The sequence below is a fragment of the Urocitellus parryii genome, chromosome 8, assembly GCF_045843805.1.
Source record: "Urocitellus parryii isolate mUroPar1 chromosome 8, mUroPar1.hap1, whole genome shotgun sequence".
NCBI classification, from domain to species: domain Eukaryota; kingdom Metazoa; phylum Chordata; class Mammalia; order Rodentia; family Sciuridae; genus Urocitellus; species Urocitellus parryii.
In genome coordinates, this window is record NC_135538.1 from 123,872,695 (window position 1) to 123,897,427 (window position 24,733).

A 24,733-nucleotide genomic window follows, 5' to 3' on the forward strand; every position below is an offset into this window, starting at 1 on the left:
TTAAACAAAAACATGAGTCTTCAGAGAAATATTTGGCTGCTGTGAGAAACTGTTCCAGGTATGTCTCCCAAGCTTTAGGAATATATTTGACTCACCTTCAAAATCACAGTCATGTCAAAAGAAAAACCTGAGAATTTTGAAGTTTTAATTTTATAATAGCAATTAATATTTCTTCATGGATGCTTCCTGAGATTTTAGGAGGCCATGTGCTTAAATACATAGCTGTGATACTAGGAGCAAATGTGATTCCATTTTGTTTTATGACTTCATCCTGTAAAACAACCATGCTAAGTAGAAGAGTCATAACTGGGGCAAAATGTTCTTTTCCTTTTGCTATAGAAACATTTAAGAACACGGAACTACCTAATGGGGCATTGTTTCTGTAACTAAGGTAACGGGGCTCTGTTTCTGTAACTGGGGTGACTGGGATAACTGTTATTGGTTAGTCTTCCCTCCGCTTGATTGCACTGTCCTGCTTCTGTAACCTGGCTTGCTTGCATTGGCTAGACCCCTGGAACATCCCCTTTGCAGTTTTAAGGCTTATAAGGAGTGCCCTTGAAATTGTACGGGGCTGATCAGAGGAACAGCTTTATGTTCTGGTCAGCCACCACCGGTGTGCTTCAATAAAGGCTTGATTTGATTATACGTGAGTGGTCTGGAAGTCAATTTATGAAACCCTGAGATGAAGCTTTAACTATAACAAGCTAAGTGAAGTATACTACATTAGTGTCAAGCCAGCAAATAAAAATAGTATAACACTGTAAACAAGATTAATGAAGAAATACTTTAGTGTTCCTGAAAGCAATTTTACAATATTGTAAATGTTTAAAATATTACATTAGTAAGATTTTAAATATCCAATAAGCCATTAAATAGAAATATAATTTTTGACATAGTTGGAATAGTAGGAAAATATATTAAATAAGGTAAAAATATTCATATTAGAACAAATATTGTCATCTACTACAAAAACACTAGACAATTTCAAAAATGTTGGGAATGAATACAAATCTCCTATTCTCAGCATATTTTTTTTTTAACTATTGTTTTGGACCATCTACCTAATGTTACTGAAACTATATTACTAGTAAATTATAGGATAAAGTTCAATATTCTTCCTTATAAAAATGCTGAACAAATTAGGTATAAAATAAACATACTCCAACATAATACAGATCAGGTATAAGAAGACAATTGTTAGCATTAAACTGAGTGATAAAAAATTGAAAGGTTGATTTCAAAGATCTGGAACAACACAATGATAGCCATTTTTATTGTTTACTCCAATATAGTGCTAGTAGTCAAAGCCCAACTAATTATATAAGGAAAAAAATGAAAATAAAAGGCAAACAAAATCAGAAAAGACTTCTGCACTCTCATGTTTATTGCAATGATATTCACAATAGCCAAGAAACGGAAACAAGCTAAAGGTCCAAACAAGCTGATGGATGACAAAGAGCACATGTTATGTATACATAGAGGTCATCTAGTTAAGAGAATTAAGCCAGGAAAGAAATACACATACTGTGAGATCCTACTCATGTGGAATCTAAAACAGTGAATATCCTAGAAGTAGAGTGTAGAATGCAGATTACCAGAGACTGAGGAGAGAAGTGGTCAGGTAGGAATAGAGAAAGATTGATCAGTGGATGCCAAATTACAGTTTGATAGGAGTACAGAGTTCTGGTTTGCTATTATACTGTCAGGTGACTATAGACAACAGTTATGTACTGGGTTATGGTTTGGATGTGAGATGTCCCCAAAAGCTCATGTATGAGAAAATGCAGGGATGTTCAGAGGTGAAATTATTAAATTCTGAGAGCTGTAACCTAATCAGTTGATTAACCTATTTGTTGGATAAAAATTTGAATAGATTATTGGGTGCTAAATATAGGCATGTAGGGTGTGGTTGGAGGCAGTAGGTCACTGGATTAAGCCATTGGGGATTACATTTTCCCTGGCTGTCCTGAGCTAATCAGCTTTCCTCCACCATGCCCTTCCACCATGATGTTCTACCTCATGTTAGGCCCAGAGCTTTGAAGTTAGCAAACCATGGACTGAACCTCTGAAACCATAAGCCAAAATGAATTGTAACTTTGTGCTCATTGACCAACCTTTCCTCATCCCCTCCTCTTTCCTACCATTTTCAGCCTCTGGTAACCACTATTATACTCTTTATTGCTATAAGATCCACTTTTTAGATTCCACATATGAGAGAGATCATGTGATATTTGTCTTTCTGTGTCTGGCTTATTTCACTTAACAAGCCTCCAGGCTTATCTATGTTGTTAAAAATTACAGGATTTCATTCTTAAATGTGGTTGACTAACATTACATTGTGTATATATACCACACTTTCTTTATCCATTCATCTGTGAATGGGCACTTAAGTTAATTTCATATCTGGACTATTGTAAATAGTGCTGTGGTAAACATGGGAGTAGAGCTCTCTCTAAAATAGCTGATTTCATTTCCTTTGGATATATAGCTAGTAGTGGGATTTCTGGATCATACAATAGTTTAATTTTTATTTTTTTGAGAAATATTTCATCCCATTAGTGGGACTATAATTAGCTGTACTAATTGGCTGTACTATTTTATATTCCCATCAATAGTTTACAAAAGTGTCTCAGGCTGGGGGTGTGGCTCAAGTAGTATCGCACTTGCCTGGCATGCGCAGGGCACTGGGTTCCATTCTCAGCACCACATAAAAATAAAATAAATATGTTTTGTCCACCAAAAACTAAAAAATAAATATTGAAAATATTCTCTCTTTCTAAACAAACAAACAACAACAACAACAAAAAAACGTATCTCTTCCTCTATTTCTTTGCCAGAATTTCTTACTTTTTTTATAGTATCCATTCTAATAGGGGTGGGATGAAATCTTATTTTTAATTATTTCAGTATAGTTATACATAATATTAGGGTGCATTTGGGCATAATTATACAATCTTGGAATATAATTTGCTCCAATTCAATCTCCAGTGCTTTTCTTTTCTCTCCTTGCCTCCCTCCATCTTTTCCCTTCTCCATTACTCCATGGATCTTTGTTCTCTTTTCTTACAGTTTTATTTAATTAGTGCATTATAGACATACATAAAGGTGAAATTCCTTCTGGCATATAGATATATATACATGGGAACGTTTGGTCCTATTTAGTCCACAGTTCCTCCCTTTTCCCATCTCTCCTCCCCTTCCAATTCCTTTTCTCTACTCCACTGATTGGTATGCATCTGTAATCCCAGCAGCCTGGGAAGCTGAAACAGAATGATCATGAGTCCAAAGCCAGCCTCAGAGAAGAGCGAGGTGCTAAGCAAATCAGTAAGACCCTCTCTCTAAATTAAAAAAAAAAAATACAAAAAAGGGCTTGTTTTAACTGAGCTAGTTAAAGACAGCTTGTCACTAGTCCAATCAAGATGGTTCAAGATTTTGATTGGGGGGGGCAGCTGAAACTCTTGGCTGGTTGTTGATTCTTCTCTTCTGGTCTTTTGCACAAGGGTACAGTGAGCTTCTCGTATCAGAGCATGCATGATGGCTTGGTTCCAAGAATTATTAGAAGAATATATGTCCTGAGAAAATAAACCAGTAGTTCAAGAGCTTACAAAGCTCTGCTTGCATCTGTCACACTGGCCAAATATATCACATGACTAAGTACAGAGTCATTTGCAATGGATATAAGTATCAGGAGGATGGGTTATCAGAACACACTAAAGTAATATTCCATCCAAAGCCCTTTAACTGAATTAAAAAAGTGTTCTCCTATTTGAAGTTTGCTGTTTTCCATCATAAATTTATGTTGACTTTCATGCAACTAATCTATTGAGATCACCAGTTTTTATTCTTTAATTCATCTTTCATTCAAGTTAATTTATTTGTATTCTATTGAAAATTTAAAAATGAAAACAAATTTCCATCCTTATTGTGCAGTGTATTGTGGACAAAAAACTATTAACAAATAAGTATGTAAAAATGTACTATGTTAATAACACATGTTACAGAAATTAAGAAAAAGAGGCAAGTAAGATAGTATAGGAAAGTAATTGTTTTATATCGTAAGCCTTTCACCAACTGTGGGGACAAGTGCCTGGAGTACTGCATACATGGCATACATTAGGACATCTGAGTTGCAAACCACTCCCCTCATGCTAGGCGCATGAGCAGGGCTTACCTCCTAGGGACAACCCTGGGCGTGAGGCCTTGTGTTGCAGTCCCTGCACTTGCTCTGTGGCTCACTCCTGATTGCTCGCTGCAAGAACAGCTGGCCAGAAATTGTATTGGTAGCTGCCTGTAATCTGCTTAGCTACTGCCTGAGTATATATACTGGTAACTGTGCAATAAAATCAGGCCTGCTTCCTGCTTCATCTCCCAAGGTCTTGATTACTGATCACAGTCACACTCTCCTCTACCCTGTTCCATGGACCTCCTCCATGCATAAGAGAGCCCATGCAACTAATACCAATGGAAATGGAAAACTTAAATGAAAGTAGTTAAGTAGATATATGGGAAATAACATTCCAGCCAGAGAAAACAGAGTACAAAGGCCTTAGGTGGAAGTCCCCTCAGAATGTGTATATCATAGTAAGGAAACTAGTGTTCTATTTCTTTTTCATGGTTATTGAGTCAAATCAACTGTTTTTTTTTAAATATTGGCATAAATTTCCACAATTTTTTATAACTTTATAGTTACCTGAATTACCCCTTTTTCACTAATAAATTATCATTGTGAGTATTGTCATCTTTAATTAGCAATCTTGCTAAAAATTTTAGCAGTTTAATAATAATTTAGTGACAATTTAAAATATCCTTTATTTACTTATTCATCTATTTCAACAACTTCTGTTCTTATATTAATATGTCACCTGTACTTGGAGATTTGTAAATCTAATTATTTAGCCAAATTTGTGGTTTTTCAACATTTTTTCAATTTGTTTTCATTCCTAATATAAATATTTCAGGCCATATCTTATCATCTAAGTATCAGCTTATATGCTTTTCACACTTTGATAAATAATACTTTTATAATTAAAATCTCATTGTTTTTTGATAATCTCTCATTGCTTATACAATTGGATTAGGATTAGCAAGATAAACCATTTGAAATATTTAATATTCATTGTTTTCTGATAATCTCTCATTGCTAATACAATTGGATTGGGATTAGCAAGATAAACCATTTGAAATATTTAATTGCAATTAAGGTTTACTTTAAAGAGTTCTGAACATTTAAAATTAGTAATCATCAATAAATTTTAAAATTATGATTCAATATTATAAGTTCTCAATTTTAATTTAATATAATTTATTTATCTTCATCTTTCTGGTTCATGTATTTTGTGCCTTCAACAAATTTTTTCTACTCCATGATTATTCAGTTTGATAATTTTTTTAGGAGGATTTCTTGTTTTAGTTCTCACTACACTGAAATTGCCTTTTATGAAGAACATGAGATAGAGAACATGGCTTCTTTCCATATAGATATTCAGTTGTCCCAGCAAAGTTTATTGGAAAGAACATTTTTGTTAGTCAGTTTTCTATCACTGTGAAATAATTCCTGAGATAATCAACTAATGAAGAGGAAAGATTTTGGCTCACAGTTTCATAGGCTTCTTCACTTCATAGTCTAATGACTCTATTGCTCTTGGCCTAAAGTGGGGCAAAACATCATCACAGGGAATATGTGGTAGAGTAGAGCTTCTCACCTATGGCAGTTAGGAAACATTAATGAAGAGAGTAAGGGGATAGAGTCCCAATATCCCCTTTAGGGAGGACAAGTCACAAATTACTTAACTTCCTTCCACAAGGCCCTATCTTTTTAAAAGTTCCACCACCTCCCAATTTGAATTCAGGCTGTAATTCAATCCTTCAACACATGACCTTTAAGGAATATTTAAGATCCAAACGATAGCACTATTCTCTTCACAATTCATTGCAGTGGAATATTTATCTTAAATCTGATGAATGGCTGTATGAATTTGATCAGGGATCCTCTATTCTAAATGATTGTTCTAGATATCACAGCTTTATAGTAAGTTTTGATATCCACTGATGTAAGTTCTTAGACTTTTTTGTGACCTTTATTCTATGTACTTTTATATTAATTATAGAATCATCAACTTTCATAAACATATGAGCCAGTTGAATTTTAATGACAACTACATTGAATTTACAGATCAATTTGGGAATAATTGACATCTCAACATTATTAAAACTTCCAATTTATTAAAATACTGTGACCCCAAATTTATTTGTCTGCTTTAATTTTTATCAGCAAAATTTTCTGGTTTTTCAATAATGTAAAGTCTTTCAAAATATTTAATTAGATTTATTCTTTTTTAAAAATATTCATTTTTAAATTTTAGGTGGACACAATATCTTTATTTTATTTTTATGTGGTACTGAGGATTGAACCCAGGGCCTCGCACATGCCAGGTGAGCACGCAACCACTTGAACCACAACCCCAGCCCCTAGATTTATTCTTAACACTAGGTGCTTTTTAAAGATACCAAAACATATGGTTTTTATAATTTTATAATTTCATTGACTATACTGTACTACTAATTAATTCTAATAGCTTACATATATTTTCTTTTTGCATTTTTATGTACAAAACTATGTAATTTGTTTCCAAATTTTATAAATTCTTTGTGACTTTTCTTATATTATTGAACTGTCCAGTAGAAATGTTGTTAGTGGTCATTCTTATTTCTATAATCACAAGGAAAATATTAAATATTTCCTTATTAAGTATGATGAATACCATAGCTTCTGTTAGGATTCTCTTTGTCAGATCAAAGTTTCCCTCTTCATTTTCAGTAATTTAATCATTTTATTATGGATGGCTGTTGAATTTTATGAAATTTTTCTGTATGCATTGATACGAAGTTATTTTTCCCTTTTATATGTATGTGTACACTGTTTTTGTCTAACTTTGTTTTCAAAACAAAACAAAAAAAATAGAAAGTGTTTCTTATATTCTTATTTTTTTTGTAAAAATTTTGGGTGGTAACATTTTAAATAAAACATCAATGGTCATAATACTTATTCTTAAGTGCCTAATTAATTATGAGTCTCTGCTGAATGTTCTTCATTAATTATCTAATCAATATGCTCATTTTTTTTTCAGATAAGAAATCAAAGATGCAGAAAGATGAATTATTCAAAGTTTCCTCATAAAAAGTAAATGGTAGAACCAGAATCCAAACTTGAGCAATCTGATGTTAATTGCTACATGAATACTATTACACAATATGTTTTATGTAATCTAGCACAAAAAATAACAAATGATAAATTCCTTGTGTTGGTGAGATCAGGGAAAATAATGTTGAAAGCAATATAACATTTCATGATAATTTTTAAAAAGAATTCTCAATATTTGAACTTAAATTTTCAACAATAACCTCATCTCAATTTAAATTTAAGAAAGATCAACTGTAGAAAATATAATATTTATAAGACTGATCATGCTAGCACAAGTCTTTATTTTGGTTTAAAGAGAGAGAGAGAGAGAGAGAGAGAGAGAGAGAGAGAGAGAGAGAGAGAGAGAATTTTTTAATATTTATTTTTTAGTTTCCGGCAGACATAACATCTTTATTTGTATGTGGTGCTGAGGATGGAACCCAGCGCCGCGCATGGCAGGCGAGCGCACTACAGCTTGAGCAACATCCCCAGCCCACAATTCTTTATTTATAATAAAGAAAATTTTAACAGAGCCATTTATATGTTTGCATGAATTGAATAATGGTTGCATTAAAAAAACGTGGAAAAATGTTATTTATGACACAAAATAGAAATGACAAAAAATAGAAAAGTGCATGGTACAAAACAGGCACTCAATAAAACTTTTTTAAAAAATGAAAAAAAAACCCTGCAAGCTGTGATTTGTAATCTGAGCAGAATGCTATGCAGCCTTTACAATATAACAAGTAAGTATCCACATAGCTTTAGAGAAAATCTTTGGTCACATGGTAATTACTAAAAAATAATAACGATGTCCATAAAAGATGGTAAGAGATCTCAGAGAAAACCAAAAGTATATTGTGGGCTTACATTTATTTTCAATTACTTTTAGATGTATTGTAAAGATTTCAATAATAAATTTTAATAGAATGGGCCACCTGAGAGGATTTCAGGTAGTTGCTACATTTGTTTTAGGATGGCCTTGTAGAATTTTTTTTTTTTTACTATTTTTTTCTATTGTTACTAATCATAATGAATGACCAAAATAGTTGTTCAAAACTGGAGATTCGATAGGTAGGTCTCAATTTCAAACATAAACATTTATTTTTAGTTTTCCAGGAGGACTGACATTAAATATTATTTTTTTTTAAAGTTCAAGGTTTCCTGTTTGTCTTAGAAATACATGATTTAGCTAGTAAAGTGGTTCTCCATGCATGGTACTCAGATCTGCAGCAACACCTGGAAGCATGGTAGCCACTCAAATTCCTGGGGATCACTTGAGCCTTTCTGAATCAGAATTTCTGAGTGTAGTTCTTAGGTTCCAGTGTCTTAATAAGCTCTCCAGGTGACTCACATACCTATTAAAGTTTGAGAACCACTGAGGCAGGGACAACAAACATCTACCACCACTTACAAAAACATTTCTTTGTGTGGAAATGTTAGGACTCCAAGTCCCAGGTGCTAGAGGGGTAGAGCAAATGAAGATTTATTATTTAGTACTAGTTTCCATTTTGAAAGATGCTCCCCGCTCCCCCTCCAAAAACAAAAACAACACACACACACACACGCACACACACACACACACACACACACACACACATTCTCGAGGGAAATGACATATATTTAAAATCTGTGTGATTACAGATGAGAAGTGTCAGAAGTTGGTGATCGGTTTTAAGAGCTACTGCATACAAAAGACACCTGTGGTGAGTTTTCCAATCTTGGGTAAGAAAAGAGAGTAAGCTTTTATGAAAATTTTGACAGAACCTATGTTCTTCAAATTGACTTTAGAAAAAGCAAGAATATTCATTCTTTCAGGGAAGAAATTTTTGTTCCCAGAAAATAAGCAAATTAATAAAATCCATATATTTAATTCACATAAGTGTGTTAAAATAATGAGCCACTTAAGGAAAACCAGTAAATTGTGAAAGGTTAATATTTTATCTGCTTACATAAATAAAGCATTGTAAAAAAACTTCTTCAAATAATCTTTGGTGTCTGTAGGAATAAAAAGCCTGAATGTAATTGTGGCTTTTTCCCCAATATTCCTTCATGCCTTTGATTAAGTTTTATAGATTTTTACATGTAAGAAAGCAGTATGAGCTACAAAGTTCAAGGGTTTGGAACTCAACATCAATTCTGTTACTTAAGCATTCTGGGCATTAAGTTTTTCCTGTATAAATGAAGATTAAGATGTTCATCTCCAAAAAGATAAAAATACCTGTGTGAATTAAATGATATATATTTTTATGATGTACTCTAGTATGGTGTCTGTCTTATTAAAATGAATGCTCAAGATTGTTATTATTTTTTTGCTTCCCAGTCTGTTGATAACCACATATGTGTTTTTGGCAGATTAAAATATTAAATTAATCAAAATTAAGTATGGTTAATCATGCTGTTTATAATTTTATCAGTACAGGGCAAAATGGAACAATAAAACAGAACTTGGACTAGAGAAATTCTGTTAGAAGTATAGCTTCACTCATAATTTTCTCTGCTATTATGTGGTATGAAATGTTAACAGAAATCAATAAGTTTGAGGACACTATAGGTAGATTAAATTAAATTTGGAATTCATGTTCACAGAGTAAGAGAAAAGAGGCTTTCAACTGTGACAACTAAAACAAGATTAAAATATTTAGTTAATTTTACAGCCATTTTTATTATAGTCTAAAAGCAGCAGGAAATAGAAATATGATCCTTAGATGCATTTTTTTGGAAAGAGAAGTTTCATGAAACAGAGGCAGCAGAAGTCTGGGTGGTGAGCAGGATAGATTGGCGTTAGATGGTTTAATAAAAGACTGATAAGGAATGGGGAGGGAGTGCTCACCACACACACTCAGTGAGATTTCATGTGGTTTAGAATAAAGTCCAAAAAAGCCAATATAGCAATTTCTTCAGTTGTTGCATAGAACTAAGATATGAAAGGAAAAATGTGCAGGAATATAAGAGAATCATTACTAATGTCTCATTAATCCTCACATACCAATGTGCATTTTGTTAAGGGGAGAATGTATGCTTGGATAGTTCCATCTCATAAAGATCAAAAGCCCGGGTCATGAACCCAAACTTGGTTTATCCCTTCTCTGAAATGAAGACTGCTTTATTCCACAAATCTCTTTCTGAAGTTGTGTATTAGAGTATTTTTCCTTCCATGTTTAAAAACCACCTCAGGGCATTCAGTCTTTTTCCTTTACAAGTGTCTTTGCTTGTAGTAAGTGATCAATAACTATTTGATAGCTTCAACAAATTCAATAAAATGAAGATATAAATAGAATTTGTTAGAATCAGAAAATATCTCATGTAATTAAATTAGACAATCTGTGAGTGGTATTTAAGTATTTACTGTGTAAAAGTATTTTTGCTCTTGATTTCAACATGTCCATTAGATACAATGTTAATTGGAAGAGCAATAACACTGTCCATTTTGGCTCTTGGCTTCTCATTGTAATGACCATATTGTTTGCTAGAACGAAAACAGGGATCACCGGTTTACAAAAAAGCCCATGTTTGAATTTCCAAAATTTCTTCTAAAAAGGGCCATTTCATCTACTAAAATGAGCCAGTGTACTCAAATATAACTCATCCACTATTCAAAAACTCTTAAGAGCTCATTATTGTGTTTCTTTTGGTGAAAAACAAAGCAAAAGCTTTCACCTGTGACAATGGAATAGCATTTATCCCTGGGGCAAACACAATGACTTTTTCTTGATAGGACCTGTTTTGTATTCTAACTACTAGTTTACTAGGGTAAACTGTAAGCTCTATTTACTTAAGAAACATGTGTTATCACCTTTAATTTCCCAGCATCTAGGACACAGCTGATAAACAACAGGTCCTTAAATGATTGAAATAAACAATGATGAACAGATTAATAATTATTTTAGTGTCTTTCTATTATATTTCCCATATTCTTTTATTTTCCAGCTGCTACCAGATTTGCATTTTCCAAATGATTATGACAAACATAACCACGAGGAATGGATTCCTACTCTTGGGGTTTTCTGATGATCGAAAACTGCAGATCTTGTATGCTTTGCTCTTCTTGGTGTTGTACCTAGTGGCTTTGACAGGAAACTTCATCATTATCACCATAACAACACTGGACCAGCACCTCCAATCTCCAATGTATTACTTCTTGAAGCAACTTTCCCTTCTTGACCTCTCCTTCATTTCTGTCACAGTCCCCCAGGCCATTGACAATTCACTGATGGATGATAACTATGTTTCATATGGCCAGTGCATACTGCAGGTTTTCTTCTTCACATCTTTGGCCTGGACTGAGGTAGCTATTCTTACAGTCATGTCTTATGACCGTTATACAGCCATTTGCTTCCCACTGCACTATGAGGTCATCATGGATCCCAGAAATTGTAGGTGGGCTGTGATAGCTGTGTGGGTGAGTGGAGGCATCTCAGGAATCTTATACACAGCAGCCACATTTTCTATCACATTCTGTAGGGTGAAAATAATACATCAATTTTTCTGTGATGTCCCCCAATTACTGAAGCTCTCCTGTTCCAATGATTACCTAGGAGTAATTGGAGTAGCTGCTTTTATGTCTGTGGTAGCTTTAGCCTGCTTTGTCTCCATTGCATTCTCCTATGTTCACATATTCTCCACAGTTCTAAGAATACCCTCTGCTGAAGGCCGCTCTAAGGTATTCTCCACCTGCCTGCCCCACCTCTTTGTTGTCTCATTTTTTCTCTCTACAGGCATCTGTGCATATCTAAAACCAACTTCAGATTCTCCATCTGCATTTGACCTTATGGTATCTATCTTTTACACAGTGATACCCCCAACACTCAACCCTATTATCTATAGTCTGAGGAATGAGGCCATGAAGGGTGCGCTAAGAAACTTACTTTTGGACAGAAAATTCTCTGGGAAAAAAACACTTTTGTCCTGTTGTTAGTGGTTCTTCATTATATGCAAGGAATTTTTTTGGCAATTGGATCCATCAATTTGTAAAGTTAATGAAGAAATTGCATTACTTTCTATAGATAAACTATGTAAAATAATAATCATCATTGAAGAAACTTTTTTCCTAATTTATTGAACATTGTATTCATTGAAATAATTTTTTGTTTTTTTTTAATTAAGAAAAATTGTAAACACATATGACCTTGTAATATAGGTCCACTACTTCTTTTTTTAATCCCAGTACATATACACACAAACACATACTTACACAGACACACTAACAATCATAGCATGTTTTAAACACTTTTGTATAAATGGTATTACAACAATAAAAATAAAAAGTGATAATATTTACCCACAGTTTCACCCACCAAACAAGTCAACTATTTTCATTTTAATCTATTTAAGTTTAAATATTCACCTTAATTTTTATCTTAATATATACCAATTTTGCATATTGGTTTAAATTTATAGGCCATTACTATGTTTAACCACATAGTTTTACTATGCTAATTTTCTTTAATGCAACATAATCAATTAAACTCATCTGAAAATACAAATAATCATTTATCTTTTTCACATATACTAGTTATTTTCAATTTTTATCTCTTATAGGTAATGCTGAAAATTGAAGTTTTCATAATTTCAAAGTATTGGTTGTGGAGTCAAAGTGTACAAATTGTTCAGTGTTATTGAGACCATATTTCTTTCTAAAATATTATTTTATGTTATAATTAGCAATATATGGCCAAGTCATTTCTACTCTATGTCTTACATGATTTTTTTAATTCATGCAAAAAATATTCAGAGAGAACTATTAGCTGTTTGAAGTCATATCAGGTGCCTGCAACACAAAAATACAGATACAGCATTTAAATTGTGGGGTCTTTTAAAAATAATAACAATATTTTACCTTTTGAAATTATTTTCAAATGTGTGATATCTCAAGAAATTAAATATATTCACAATACTTATTTTCCATATTATTCATTTTGGCTTTACACATTTCCTATTTTATGAAAAGTTTTATAAGTATTACAATTCTGTTTTATGATGGAAAAATCATTTTCTCAGGTCCTTTTTCTTTCAAATTCTCAGGCCATTTTATAAATGCAAACCTTATATCAAGTAAGCTGAATATGAGCTTTTAATGTTGTGGAAACAAAGCTTAACCAGTCCAGGTAATCAAGACATAATCATAAATGATGCATAATTAGATATTTTACCTCCTCTGTTCTCAGGCCATTCAAACATACAACAATAACATGTGAATTATATTTGTTTCTTTTTAAGATTCACCCCAGTGAAATATTTTAACATAATTTTCTGAAATTTTCTTTCTCTGACCTATTATTTTAATAAGCCCACTGAATTATAAAATACGTATATGTTTCAATTTCCATTCCATTTTTTTCAATTCTCTTTATTTTATATATATATATATATATATATATATATATATATATATATACAGTAAATTAAATAATAGTGTATTGATTTTAATGCATGATTTGAGTAGAAGAGCTACTCTTTACATTTTTCTTGTCTTCTATTACTTTCGTAGATACATTTTTTAATGTCTTCATTCATTTCAGTAATTATTGTCTGTCTTGAGACCAATAGTCATTCAAAATATACAAATTAACTTGGAAAATATTGTGCTCTGTGAAACTTGTTTTTTGTTTCCAATAAATACCAAAAGTTTTGTTGTTTTCTCTAAATAAAATTTCTGCTAATTCTCTTTATGAAAATAAAACATTCTCTAATTTGTGTGATTTCCAAAACCTGACTGACTCACTTTCTATTCAAGATAAGCATACAATGCAACTACCAAGGGTCTTTGAACTATGAGGATTTCTTCATTGCTACTGCTACCTCCCAAGTGAGAATACAAAAGCCCACTTCCTCAGGCTCCCTTACACCTAGAATGCAAGCAATGAACCTGGTTGTAGCACTAGATGCTCCAACTTGAAAGTTCACCTTACACAAGAGCAGTCTGAGCAAGCTTGCATTTTGTGGCATCCTTTTCTACCCAAGTTAGTGGCCAAGTTATTCAGCTTTGGGGAGCAATCACAATAGGGCCTGGAATCCAGTCTCAGCATCAGCAGGAGAAAATCCAGACCTCAAAACATAGATCTGGGCTCACAAGCTTAATCATCTACCCTTCCAAGAGGCTTGGGATTTACCCAAATTTCTGCAATAAGCTCATTTTTTAAATTAAAAATAGGGAAAGGAAATAAGGTCTTATAATTATAAATATACTTTTTTGTTTCTCAAGAACTTTTAATTGTAGATAGGCACAACAAGCGATGCTGAGAACGGAACCCAGGGCCTCATACATGTCAGTCAAACACTCTACCACTGAGCCACAACCCCAGCCCTGTTACTTTTTTTAAAAAATTTGATGGAGATAGAAAGAAGAGGCCAAAAAGGTAGGATTGAATTGTATAACCTTATAATTTGAGGATTTGGGGTTGCCATTTATGGCCAAGCAGGAGGTGAGAACAACTGGAGTCCCAAATAAAATGTCTTAAATTCACTTTTTACATGTTACATTTCAATTAGCTCAGTCTTACCTTTCTTATATTATAGTTAAGGAAAGGAAGAAGCAATTTTTCCCCACATTTTCTTCTCTGTTTTCAGTTTCTTAGGTAAGAATATACATTTTACTACCAGGTTTACTTGTGTTCTGCCACAGAGCTCCATTGTTCTTTGGCAACATCACATGAACAGTTTTGTTGTATTATTATATTAAAAGTCCCTTCCCCTAATTGGTTAAGATGAAAAAATAACATAATTGGGTTTTGAGAGAACTGAGAACTCCACATTCCTTCATTCATTTGTTAATTTATTCATTTAACAAATATTTGTTTTGTTAGGCAGCTGTAGCTATAGCATTAAATAAAATATTTTATTCTCATATAAAAAGAAATGTTACTTCTATTGGACACAATCAATTCAACTTATGAAACAGAGTCAATTTAACTGCATTTCATATATGGATGTCTCTTGTTTCCTTCTTTTGCCTAATTGCTCTGGTTAGGATTTCCAGAACTATATTGAATAGAGGTTGGTGAATGATTTTTTTATACTGGAGATTGAACTCAGGGGTGCTTTACCACTCAGATGCATTACCAGCTCTCCTTTTTTTTTTTAAATTTATTTTGAGGCCTCTCTAAGTCACTGAGGCTGGCCTGGAACTTTTGATCCTCCAGCCTCAGTCTCCCAAGTCTCTGGGATTACCAGCATTCACTACCACGTGGGGCTTGAATGATCTTTAATGTGCTGTTAACTTTAGTTTTCTATTATTTTGTAGAAGATTTTTGTGTCTATGTTCATCTGGGAAATGGGCCTACACAGTTGTTTTTGTCTTCTTGTTTCCCCCTCTTCCCCCTCGCTCTTCTCCCCTTGCTCTTCCCCCTGCCCTCCTTCTCCTTCTCCTCCTCCTCATCCTTCTCCTCCTCTTCCTTCTTCTCTTCCTCCTCCTTCATCTGGCTCTGTATCATGCTAATCCTGTCCTTCTAAAATGAGTTTGAAGGTGTTCCTTTCTGTTCAGTTTTTTAGATAAGTTAGAAAAGAATTAATATTTTAAAATGTTTTACAGAACTCAGCAGTGAAGCCATCAGATCCTGGGCTTTTCCTTGGTGGGAGGCTTTTTAACACTGATTCTATCCCCTAAGTGCTTATTGCTATATTTACCTTGCCTGTTTCTTCATTATTTAATGTTATAAGTTGAATGGGTCAAGGAATTTATTCATTTTTTTCTAGGTTATTCAATTTAGGGACATATAATTGTTCATAATAAAACTATGGACCAAGGCAATTCACCAACATTCCGGTCAAGAAGTAGAGCCTACTAGAAACTGTTGAAAATATAGTATCTGATATGAAGGATACAAGTGACTCAGCTTTCTGTTCCTAAGCCAAATAGTGTTTATCTTCAATGTGAAATTTAACTGTAAAAACTGCTTGAGTGTTAAGAGATTATAGAAACATATGATTAATAAAATGGAATTGAGTCTAAGATATTTTTTTCCTCAAAAAACAAAAAAATAAAGAAGAGGATGAATTAAAGCCTAGCCCTTCCCGGAATCCTCTGAATGTCTATTTCTAATCTCAGTCCTCCTAATCTCTTCTTAAAACATCATCACTAATCTGACCTTTTAGTTTTTCTATCCCTTGCTCTTCCTGAATGTATTAAGCTACTAATGTATATCCCTTAAATATATAATTATTATTTGATTTTGAAATTTATATAAAAGAAAACATACTGTGTGCTTTCTATTCTATTATGTATCTTTAGCTCAATATTGTTTGTACACTTTAATTAGCTTCCTATCATTAGCTATCATTTATTTATTTTCATTATTGTATAGTATTCCAATAAACAAATACAAGAAATAGCTGTATCAAATAGGTGGTTGAGTGACATTTATATTCTTTCAGATTCATAGCAATTGTGCAAAATTCTATTGTGAAAGCTCCTGAATACACATGTAAGAAAGAAATCACAAAGTTATGGGTGTGCAATGGCCAGATCACAATAATGAGAAACATTGGCACTTCAGGGATTTGTCTTGACTACAGAGTTTCCTGGCTCAAGGCCAACTTCTTCTTGGAGCTACCTTCATCCAATGACTGCTTGCAGAACTAAAACAGCCTGCCATCTCAGCCCAAATTTGGACAGTTCTAGCCTCAAAAATCCATTTAGCAGTCATCAGTAATGCATCACAACGCAAATTTTTTCTCTGCCCAGTCCTACTATTTACTTCCCTTGCCTATACAAATTTTACCCAGAAGGTATTCCTTAATAAGTATTCTGCATCCTAATCTTCATCGCAAAATCTGCCTCCTGGGGATACTTTATCAGACAGTCGGATTCAGCAGTGGTCACAACACCTTGAGTGCTCTATCTCAGCTTCAGGAGGGAATGCGTATTCTTGAGTACTCTATTCCCTGTTATTTGTGGTTTTTTCTTATTTTGGTTATCCCTATATTCCTTAGAGTTCTTAACTTACTTCTATCCAATCTGTCAGTATTCTAGTTTATCATGATTGTTTTATAATTCTTTATGTTAAAATTTCCCTGTTAAAATAAAATTACTGTGTGAGCTTTCCTCACCTCCTCATCTGACAGATGGTTATAGGAACAAATAATAACAAAACAGAAAATGAAATTGTGTCTCCATTACTAATGAAAATACATTTTGTTTAATAAAATTGGAAGTTACAAAGGTTTATTGAAAGCTAATTTGAAAGCCAGTGTGCTACGTAATTAACACACAAGTAAGCTCTCTCTTTTGGAATGGGAATCTGGATTGGTTCTGTTTGCTGTGAGACCACTGGGTCCATGAATCCATTCCAAGAGCATTTTATGAAGGAATTTGGAAATGCTGTTGATAAAAAGTCCTCAGCTTCCAGTCTGCATTGGGGATTACCTCAGCTCCAGAAAGCTGTCTCACTTATGACCATACTCATCTCATGGGTGCCTTCACCCAGTGCCAACCAATGCCACTATAAAGGTCTAACCACAGGCAGAATAACTGAAGACAATGCCGAATTACCCATATAGCTCCAGAACTCCCTGAGACTGATACTGAGCGGACTGCGGCTCATTCCCTCCCAGTCCTGCTTTCTGATCCTCACTTCTACAGTACATCAGTCATGCTCTAGTAAACATCCTTCAATCTAAATTTCAGGTTATAGTCTTCTCAGGGAACATATCTTGCACTACATTTATTCTGTGAATTCTCAATTGTTTCTTTGAATACTGTCTACTGTTTTGTCTTCTTTCTAGATTTTTCTATTATTATATACTATCATTGTTTCTTCTCACAACATATCTCTTAGTGTTGGTCTTCACATTTTCCACTTCTTCATTTGTTTTTAAACATTTTCTGAGAGTGAACATATATTCCAGATGAGTAGATTTTTCTCTTGATTGCCTTCGTCTATTGTTATTAGTTATAAATGTTTTCCTTATTTCACATTATCTCACCCACTGGGTATATATGTATCAAGCTTATTTTAAGTCATTTTCATTTTCTAGTGCATTGATTCTGCCTCAACTTTTATAATCAAGTCAACTTATTTTCTTTTTATTAATGGCTTCATTTATCAAATATATCATTGCTTTAAGTAAATTCATACTACTCTGGAAGGATTAGTTATTTTGACTACTCAGATATTTAAAACAGGGACCAAAAGTACCCCTCTTTTCTGCCTCTTGCTGATTTTAGGGAGTGATAGGGATTACACAATGCAGAGAAGAGAATTGCTGCTGCTAAAACTTGAACCTAATCACATTCCATTTAATTCCTCTTACCAGGTAATGCTGACCCTGGGAACTCTGGATTCAAGAAACATTGGCTATAAAGAAATTGGAGTTTATCAGGCTCCCTTACCCAGATGTCTAGGGAGCACTGTCTTATGGAAGTCAGAAGCAACAGTCCCTATGTAGTCTTATATAACCCATGAAGTCTGCATGCTGCAGACTTTGTTACAATCCTGTACATAAGATGAACAGGACTTTATGCTCTCCTATCCATCAATAAAGATATTTCATATCTTCCTACAGCCTGGTGTATCTTCTTCAATCTGCCTAAATCATCAATCTGCCTGGGATAGAGTAGTTACACTAAACTGGTTCAGTACCTCCAAAGGTCCATTGCTCTTTTTTCTTTTTAGAGGTTCCTTCCTTAATTTCTATTACCTATACCATAGCATTTGTGAAAGAAAAGTAAAAACAAAAATCCAGGGCTACTGCACCAGGCTACTGCTGATACCAACATCAACACACAAGTGTAGGTATTCCCTGATTTCATTCCACTAATCTTACCAGAGCTTGACATCCCTTGTTCTGTCTTACAGTTGGGGAACAGACAATAAACAGGCAAATTTATTTTTTAAAAGTATTTTTAAAGCATAACTAAAAGCTTAGCCCCAATCAAGAGGGACCTCAGATATACTACTTGGACTATTTTCCATAAAATGTCACTCATTGCTGTTCCCATCGCCCATATACATCCCAACTAGAAACCAACCACTTTCTTCCCAGGATTTGTTCTTTGATTTAAGTTTCTTAGATCCACTGAGTTAAACACATGAGGACAGAAAATTCTTTCCAACTCTTTGCCATGGAAAAGGCCAAAACTCATTGCTAGTTTTTCTGTACTCAAGATTTCCTGATTTGTGAGTTCATTTACAGGGAAAAAAAAATTATACATTTAGAAAAGATAAAATTAACAATGTACATTATTTTAAGTGTATTTTACTATTAATATTAAAATGAAAAATAAAAATCAGTCCAAATAGATGAATGTATTCAGTATTAAATAAGTCATGAGAATTAATTAGAAAGAATAAAAGTTAACTTAAATGTTGGCTATCCCTAGGTTTCAAGTTGTTTATCCTTCCTTCTCCCAAAATAATAAACTATAAAAATAACAATAATAATAAGATCCACTCTAGCTTTTTGTTCAAATTTCCTAATTCTTTACTAGCTCTTTAAATTAGTTTTTCTAGTTTCCTGTTTTCTTACACATAAAATATTTGCCAAGTTATTTTAAGAATTAAAAACATGCACAAACACTTTGAAGATTATTATTATACATAATACTGAAATTCATTGTGACATATTTCTACATGCACATGACAAAATCTGATCAAACTCATTTCCCAGTACTTCCTGTTCCCCTCTCCTTCACCCTATACCTAATTTCTCTCCCGTACTTTATTGGATCCTCTTCTAGCATTATTTTTTAATCAGTATATTATAATTATATATAAAAGTTGGAGTTTTGAGGTATGGTCATACAAGGAGATACAACAGAGTATAGTTTGGTCAATTTTATTTCCCAGTACCTTATCCTGTTGCCCCTTCGCCCTCCTTCTCAATTCCCTTCCTCTACCCTATTGGTCTCCCTTTTATTTCAATGAGATCTCTTTTTCATTCTAATCTCTCTCATGCACATAGGCACACATACGAGAGAAAACATTTGTCCCATCACTCTCACTTAGCATTATATTTTCCTGTTCTACCCAAATAACATTATTTTATTCTTCTTTATAATTGAGTTAAACTCCTTTGTGTTTATATGCTACATTTTCTTTATTCATTCTTCTGTGGATACATGGATGGGTTGGCTGGTTTCACATCTTGGCTGCTATAAACATTGGTATCTATGTATCAATAAAGCATGCTAATTTTAGCTATTTTGGACAAACACCAAGGAGTGGAATAGGTGGGATATATGGTGGTTTCATTCCACACTTTTGAAGAATCTCCATACTGATTTTCAAAGTGGTTATATTAATTTTTAGTCTGACTAACAATGTATAAATGTACCTTGGCCCCCACATCCTTGAGAGCACTTACTGTTATTTTTTCCTGATGATTTTCATTCTAACTGGAGTGAGATAAAATCTTAGTGTAGATTTGATTTGCTTTTTCCTAATTGCTATGGTTGTTGATAATGTTTTCTAATCTCCCCAAACATAAAATGCCTAAGAATAAATGTAACCAATAAATTGAAAAATCTCTACAATTAAAACTATACAACAGTCAAGAAAGAAAATAGACTTTACAAAGTTGGAAGGCCCCACATGTTCTTGAGTAGGCAGAATTAATATTGTTAAAATGGCTAATATTTCCAAAAGCAATCAATATATTCAATGTGATCCCCATCAACATGCAAATGACATTCTCACAAAACTAGGAAAAAACAGTCCTAAAATTCTTATGGAACAATAAAAACCCCATAATAACCAAAGAAATTCTGAGCAATACAAGTAATGCTGGAGGCATCACAATATCTTATCTCAAATTATACTACAGAACTATAGTAGGATGATTAGACATGAAGACCAATGGAATAGAATTGATGATGCAGACAGAGACAAATCCACATAGATGGAGTCATCTGATCCTTGAAAAGCTGACAAAGACATATGTTGAAGAAAAGACAGCCTTTCTAACAATGGAACTGGGAAAACTGGAGATCCATATGTAGAAGAATGAAACTAGATTCCTATCTCTCATCTTGCACAAAAATCAGCTCAAAATAGGTCAAAGACAGAGGACTTAGATGAGAAATTATGTAACTACTAGAAGAAAACACAGGGTCAACAATCCAACTTATTGGTGCAGGCATCAACTTGGCGATATGACTCCTAAAGCTCAAGAAATAAAACGAAAAATCACTAAGTGTGATAACATCAAATTAAAAAGCTTCTATACAGCAAAGGCAATAATTAAGAGCATGAAGAATGAACCTTAAAAATGGGAGAAACATTTTTGCCAAATGTTCTTGCAACAGGGGATTATTATTCAGAATATAAAAGAAACTAAACAAAATTAGCACCACAATTACAATCTAAGCAATAAATGAACAAATAAACTAAACATACATTTCTCAAAAGAAGAAGTACAAATGTCCAACAAATATATGGAAGAATACCTTTGAGAGACCTTTTTTTATTTTTAAAGAAAAAGAGAGAGAGAGAGAGAGTTTTTAATACTTATTTTATTTTTTAGTTTTCGGCAGACACAACATCTTTATTTGTTTGTAGTGCTGAGGATCGAACCCAGTGCTGAGAGTATGCCAATCGAGCATGCTACTGCTTGAGCCACATCCCCAGCACCAAGATAGACCTTCTTTGAAGCCAAAGAAATTAAAGAAAAAGGCTACATATTATATGATTCTACCTAAATACACTTTCTAGAAAAGGAAAACTGAAGGGAAAAAAAAATGATCCATTGTCACTAGAAGCTCGGCAGAAGGAGGGTTTCATTAGAAAGAAGCATAAGAGAACTTTGAAGGCAATGGCTATGGTTATGTGACTGTGTTTGACAAAAAATCCACATAATTATATATCAAAAGATAGAATGTTACATTAAGAAATAAATTGGAAAGAGGAGACATAGTGGGAGAATTTGAAACAGAGAATTATATAAGTGCACTCCAAGATCAAACATCTGTGAAAGTGGGATAGAGTCTCATAGTAGAAGTATAGGTGGCATTCATGCTGTGAACAAAATCTCCACTGTTTTTGGAAGTCTTTTTCAGAACAATGGTTGTACTTACTACATTCTGTGTTAATTGTCTCCTACTTGCTTGTTTCTCTCCTTGTATGATAAATTATTTGAAGGTGGAAGAATGAGACTTGACCTTACACACATTTGTATTTTCTGAGTTCCAGATAACACCAAAATGTCTCATAATAGGTTGGTGATCAACAGTAATTTAAGGACAATAATTAATGAGTAAAATCATGGAGGTCTAAGGCCAATGTGGCAGAAGAGATATCCACCTGGTATTGATTATTCCAATATGAAAACCAGTATAAAAACTGGGTCATCTGGACATAGATCCCTGATGACAACCAAATTTGGTGCTGGGAAGAAAACACAGATGTATCTGTCCAATACTTAAGAACTTGCCTGGAAAACAAATAGAGGAGAAAAACAATATGTAGATAATTTTTCAGTAAAGGAGATTTAGACCACAAAGAGCAAAGTAATTTTTCTATAATAGGGGAGAAATAAAAGTTCAGAAGAAAAATAAGGAACTTAGAATACAGACATTGTCCCTCACCTGCCACTCCAAACTGGGAAAGAAGGAGCAGCTTTGAAGTGAAGAATGATAAGAGAAAGTGTTGGGAGAAAACCTTGACACAGAGTGTTCTGTGTCAATCAATGCAGTGAATCAACACTTGTAGTGGTATAAGAGATCTTTTCAAAAATATTTCAAAGGTGCTAAGGAATTTTATTAGTGAGGAGATGATTCAAAGAGAAGCATTCCCCCACAATAGAATTAGAATAACAGCATGGCATAGAAGAAGTAACCTATCCTAAGATGAAGAGAAAAAAATACACTGTTTCCCATTATAATTTGCCTACTTTTTGCCTATCTTTAAATATGTACATATTGGTCCTAGAGAAGAAGGAATGTCTTTTTTAAGATTAACTAACATTTTAGGTTGAGTTTTATGCAAACTAGTACTATTTATTCATGAAGGGGAGAACCTGGCAAGATCCAAAAATAAAAAAGCTATTTTTAAATTAAGAATGTAAAACTTCACCTTGTTTTATTTTGCAAAATAGTCTTGGAAAGTGGTGTTTGAATTATTTAAAAAACCAAATTATGGTCACCATGCACTACTATAACATTATACATTAAAAGCAACTCTTGGTGCACCAAGGGAGGCCGCGTGGGCGGGCTTGGAGGAGAGTGGTGATTCTGAGCTGACCCCAGGCTGTAGTGGGGTCTGGACTTGGGCGGTGTTCGCGATGGCGGCGGCGCTCACAAGTGGACTCTGGCATAGGCCTGGATGAGCACCCACCCTAGGTATTTAGAAATGATGGAATTAAATATTGGAGATGCCACTCAAGTTTATATAGCATTCTTGGTTTAAATGGACCTCATGGAGAGTAAAAGTTGGTATGATGTAATTTGTGTGGGATCATGTGCCTGATTGATACTGAGATAGGGTTACAGACTGTGTTGCCTACACCCATCTCTGCTTCCCTCAGCTATCAAAGGATAAGGGACATCTTGAAGGCATTTCAAAAACTACGAGGGAATCCGGATTTACCGATGTCTTTCACTCTGGCCATCCTGGAGTCCGATTCTACAATAGTCTATTATAAAGTCATTGAAGGGTTTATGCTGCCAGACCCTCAGAATATTACCCTTAGAAGATGACATCTGTACTTCTCAGCACTTTATTCATAAAAGATTGGTTCTGCTTTATCTTTTATCTCAGAGATAGTCAGAGTCAATTTAGCTTTTCTCATACCATAAGTTTTCTTTCTGAAGAATAAAACTTTTTCAGTTAAAAGAATTTGTATTGCTTAAAACCATAGAGTTGTTGCTCTAGAACTCTTAATTATAAGAGACAGTTTAGAGACAGTTTTACTCACTTTTATATTGAGGATGTGTTCAGAGGGGTGGAAGCGCTGTACCTCTTCATCACCCACACTCACCTGCTGCTGCTGGCTCCTTGTTGAAACCACCACCTCTTCCCTTATTCTGCTCTTCCAGGGCCTTCTGACCTCTGTAGCTAGCTTGAGCTGGTACTTCATGTACATTGTGAAATGTGGAGAGTTTATTTCTGCCTGCTTTTCCATCTTTTGTATAAAGTAAAAGATTTATTTGAGTGGGTTTGTTTTTCTGTTGCACTTACTGTTATTTTCCTTTTGGTTTGACTTTAAATCAGAATTGAAAATATGCTTGTCATGAGTGTAAATTCATATGTCAGCATTAATAGGGGCCAGAGAAGTGCTTTCGAGAGTGTTGGGCCTTCCTTTCCATCCTGTCACCACCATCCTTATTATATCATAGCTGGAATATTATAAGAGAGTGAGGGACAGTTTCAGGATTAAAAATATCTTTGTTAATTAGACCCAGTTATTCCTCTTTTGTTAATATCCTCCTATTGACTTGTCCAAATATGAAAATAATATGCACAAAGACTTTCAAAACAGTATTGTTTTGTAACTTAAATTATGAATCACTTGAAGTTTAGAGCAGAAGTCAAATGTGGGGCTGTACTTTGTCATCCCTTGGTCAAGGTAAATAGTCAATAAACAGATCTATGAAGGGTATATTATGTACTCATTAAAATT

General features: G+C 33.8%; 1 protein-coding gene and 1 pseudogene across 1 annotated transcript; both read left to right on the forward strand.

The window, feature by feature from the left end:
- Window positions 1–11,135: 11,135 nt before the first annotated feature.
- Window positions 11,136–12,098, forward strand: LOC144256664 (olfactory receptor 14J1-like). Its single transcript, XM_077802036.1, has one exon. The coding sequence runs from the start codon at window positions 11,136–11,138 to the stop codon at window positions 12,096–12,098; it is 963 nt and encodes a 320-aa protein (XP_077658162.1).
- Window positions 12,099–21,269: 9,171 nt separating this feature from the next.
- On the forward strand, window positions 21,270–23,810 carry LOC144256475 (tRNA-splicing endonuclease subunit Sen15 pseudogene; annotated as a pseudogene).
- The last annotated feature ends 923 nt before the right edge of the window (window positions 23,811–24,733 follow it).